Source organism: Salvelinus sp. IW2-2015, linkage group LG20, assembly GCF_002910315.2.
Source record: "Salvelinus sp. IW2-2015 linkage group LG20, ASM291031v2, whole genome shotgun sequence".
Lineage (NCBI taxonomy): Eukaryota > Metazoa > Chordata > Actinopteri > Salmoniformes > Salmonidae > Salvelinus > Salvelinus sp. IW2-2015.
This window is the reverse complement of record NC_036860.1, coordinates 16516574-16519998: the sequence shown is the minus strand read 5'-3', so window position 1 is coordinate 16519998 and position 3425 is coordinate 16516574. Positions and strand designations below refer to the sequence as shown.

The 3425-nt window shown below is 42.4% G+C and overlaps 1 protein-coding gene across 1 annotated transcript; it reads left to right on the top strand.

Annotated features, from left to right (window-relative positions):
* Nucleotides 1-1246: 1246 nt before the first annotated feature.
* Nucleotides 1247-2868, top strand: LOC111981540 (noggin-2-like). Its single transcript, XM_024012847.1, has one exon. The coding sequence runs from the start codon at nt 1862-1864 to the stop codon at nt 2480-2482; it is 621 nt and encodes a 206-aa protein (XP_023868615.1). The 5' UTR covers nt 1247-1861; the 3' UTR covers nt 2483-2868.
* Nucleotides 2869-3425: the final 557 nt, after the last annotated feature.

The following is a 3425-nucleotide window of genomic DNA, read 5'->3' as shown; positions in this document are numbered from 1 at the left end:
TCGAAAGTTTCTTCAAGTGCAGTCGCAAAAACCATCAAGTGCTGTGATGAAACTGGCTCTCATGAAGATCGCCACAGGAAAGGAAGACCCGGAGTTACCTTTGCTGTAGAGGATAGGTTTATTAGAGTTACCATCCTCAGAAATCAGAAATTGCAGCCCAAATAAATGCTTCACAGAGTTCAAGTAACAGACACATCTCAACCTCAACTGTTCAGAGGAGACTGGGTGAATCAGGTCTTCATGGTCGAATTGCTGCAAAGAAACCTCTACTAAAGGACACCAATAAGAAGAAGATACTTGCTTGGGCCAAGAAACACGAGCAATGGACATTAGACCGGTGGAAATCTGTCRTTTGGTCTGATGAGTCCAAATTTGAGATTTTTGGTTCAAACCGCCGTGTCTTTATGAGACGCAGAGTAGGTGAACGGATTATCTCCGCATGTGTATTTCCCATCGTGAGGTATGGAGAAGGAGGTGTGTCAACCATTGCGAAAGAACAGTCCCCTCTAGTGATTCTATTTTGCACCATATCATCTATAATATGCAGCACAACAAACACACACACACTGTTTTATATGGACAGGTTTTCACATGCCTGTAACCATTCATAGTGTGATGTTTAAAGCCACATTGTGTAATTTTTCCATATTTTGTCATACTATAGCCATTGGACAAAGCCTCCGTGGAAATGTATGGTGTTTTGGGGGGGGGGGGGGGGGTTGTAAACGTTGAAAATTAGGTCTGTGGTAAACACAGGCTTAGGAGATCTTATAACGTTTTGTTCTGAGATAATCTTCATCAGCTAACCTTAGTTTTTGTGAATTTTAAAGCATTTATGTCATGTAAAAATGCACATAAAGGCTTCAGAATTTAAAAAGGAAGTGTTAACTGACTGATATTATCTCATAGAACAAAACGTAAAAGGTCTCCTAAGCCTGACCTTATTTTCAGTGTGTATCCCAAAACCCTAGAATTTCCCCATTAACTTTCACCATATATCCCAATTGTCATGAATATACAAATATTAAACTCCATCAATACCACCAGTAACTATTAAGCGCCATGTCAACCTCAAGACCACTATTAAGCAAGCTCCAGAGCGCGCCGTTTGTAACCCGTCTGTGTTTAGGACCATGTAGCCGGGCGCGCTGTCAATCATAGTGAAAGTGACGGCGTTGACTGCTTGACACTTCGGAATGGGATATTTAACTTGAGAGTGGGGTCCACTTTCTACAGAAGCAGTTACTCTCCCGCATTGGGAATGGGTGACGGTGTCTAGGAGCTTCAGCAAAATATAAAATATAATTATAAAATAGAAGCAACTATCCTATAGGCTACAGCATTCACGACACGACTCTCCATGAATGGATTACTTTCAGAAACAGTGGTGTAATGCATCTTAATCTCGGGTGGCATCTCCTCCGGTGATAAGGATTTTGAGTTTTCTAAAGGCATGTTTGTTTAGGAGGTTTTGGCTTATTTATCCTCAAAGCACTGAGAGAAGGCACAGATGAGAAGAGAAAAAAAGAAAACTCTACTGAGTTTGTGTGTGGTGGAACATTGATGGAAATCCGTTATATCCATTTAATGAACTAGGACGCGCATGCGCTCTATGGTCCAAYGGAATGGTCCGTATTGATGTATTAAGTTTAGTGATGGCTACCGTTCTCTTCCTCACTTAGTAACTTGTCAACAAACAAAAAATACATTGGCGATTTCTGCGCTACAACTGGGACGGATATCTTATTTAAGCACACACCACCTCTCCAATCCAAATGTCAAAGTGGGATACTAATGCAGCACTTGCTCTTTTGCTGTAAGTGAAAATAATTTGCGTAAATAACAGCTCGAGCTATAGAACATGGGGATTTCTCCGGCGGCTCTGCTCTATGTCATAGCGACCATCCACCTCGGTGTTTCTCAGCATTTTTTGCGTCTGCGCCCTTCGCCCAGCGAGCATCTCCCAGTGCCCGGTCTTAAAGAGGACCCTGACCCAAAATACGACCCGGGGAAACAGGACCTGGCCGAACGGACACTGAAGAGGAAACTCGGAAGAAACTTTGACCCCGTCTTCATGTCAATCAACAGCCCCCCTGTTGTGGAGAACCGGACTGCCCTTGAAGCACAGTCCAGACTGATGGGACCTATTCCCAACTTGCTGAAACAGCTGGACCYGGTGACAGTGGGCAAGAAAGCCCGTCGGAAGTTTGCACAGTGGTTGTGGGCATACACGCACTGCCCCGTGGGCTATGTATGGAAGGACTTGGGCGTGAGGTTCTGGCCGCGTTACGTCAAGGAGGGACAGTGTCTGAATGAGCGCTCTTGTTCGTTCCCGGCGGGGATGTTTTGCATGCCCGACAAGTCAGTCACCAAGACATTCCTCCGCTGGTACTGCCAGGGCTTTCTCAAAAAGAAATACTGCATGTGGATACAGGTCCAATACCCCATCATATCCGAATGCAAGTGTTCCTGTGTAGAATAGGCCTATCTAACTCGGGGTAAAAGTATTTCCATTCAACTTTAATTAAACCCTCATCATACAAAATCGGATTTTGTTAATTAAAAAGCTGATAAATTAACATATTGTTTCAGATGTAAACATTTAGCTACAATAGCTTACATCAAGCGTAAAGGGGCAATTTCAATTGGAATTGGAAAATGGAACATGTACATGAACGCATGAACGTCTTCACAAAGTTGTCTTGACAAAGTTTGTGCGTTTTTTTGTTTTTTTATGTCTGGCACGGGATGGAGAGTGTATCACGGTATAGGCTACTGTTAACAGTTTTTATTTATTACCACAGCCATTGTTAGTATAAAACTATGATTATGTATAGATGTTTATATGAGTGTTTCTCTGAAGGCTAATAAAAAGTACCAATAAAAAATGGTTTCGTTAAGAGGTTAATTTTGTCTTTAATTTGACAAGAGAGTCATATTTCCATATGGGCCCGAATTGTATGACAGAAACAACTGTTAACTTTTTAAGAGCATCCAATACAATCATTTTTACGTGCGTTTTGGCGTGAAAATATGACATATGGGCTCAATAACTTTCTGAGGTTCTAACCCAAATGGCACCATATTCCCTATATAGTGCACTTATTTTGTTCAGAGCCCTATAAAGGGAATATGGTGCCATTTGGGTTAACACCACTCTTAAGCACTAAACAACCTTGTTCCTGACACGTGGAAAAACACAGCTGATAGACGGAGGCTTGGAGAGGAGAGAGAGAGAAAGAGAGAGCGAGAGGGAGAGGGAGAGAGCGAGCAAATAATGAATGTGAACCGCCAATGAGGCCATGCATTGTGTAGACTAGGCACACCATTCCTGAGATGTTTCCATAATAGTCAAACATGTTTCAAACATTTCAAACTATGTGCGAAAAGACTAATGGTGAGAATCGTGCCAGCAAACGCCTCTC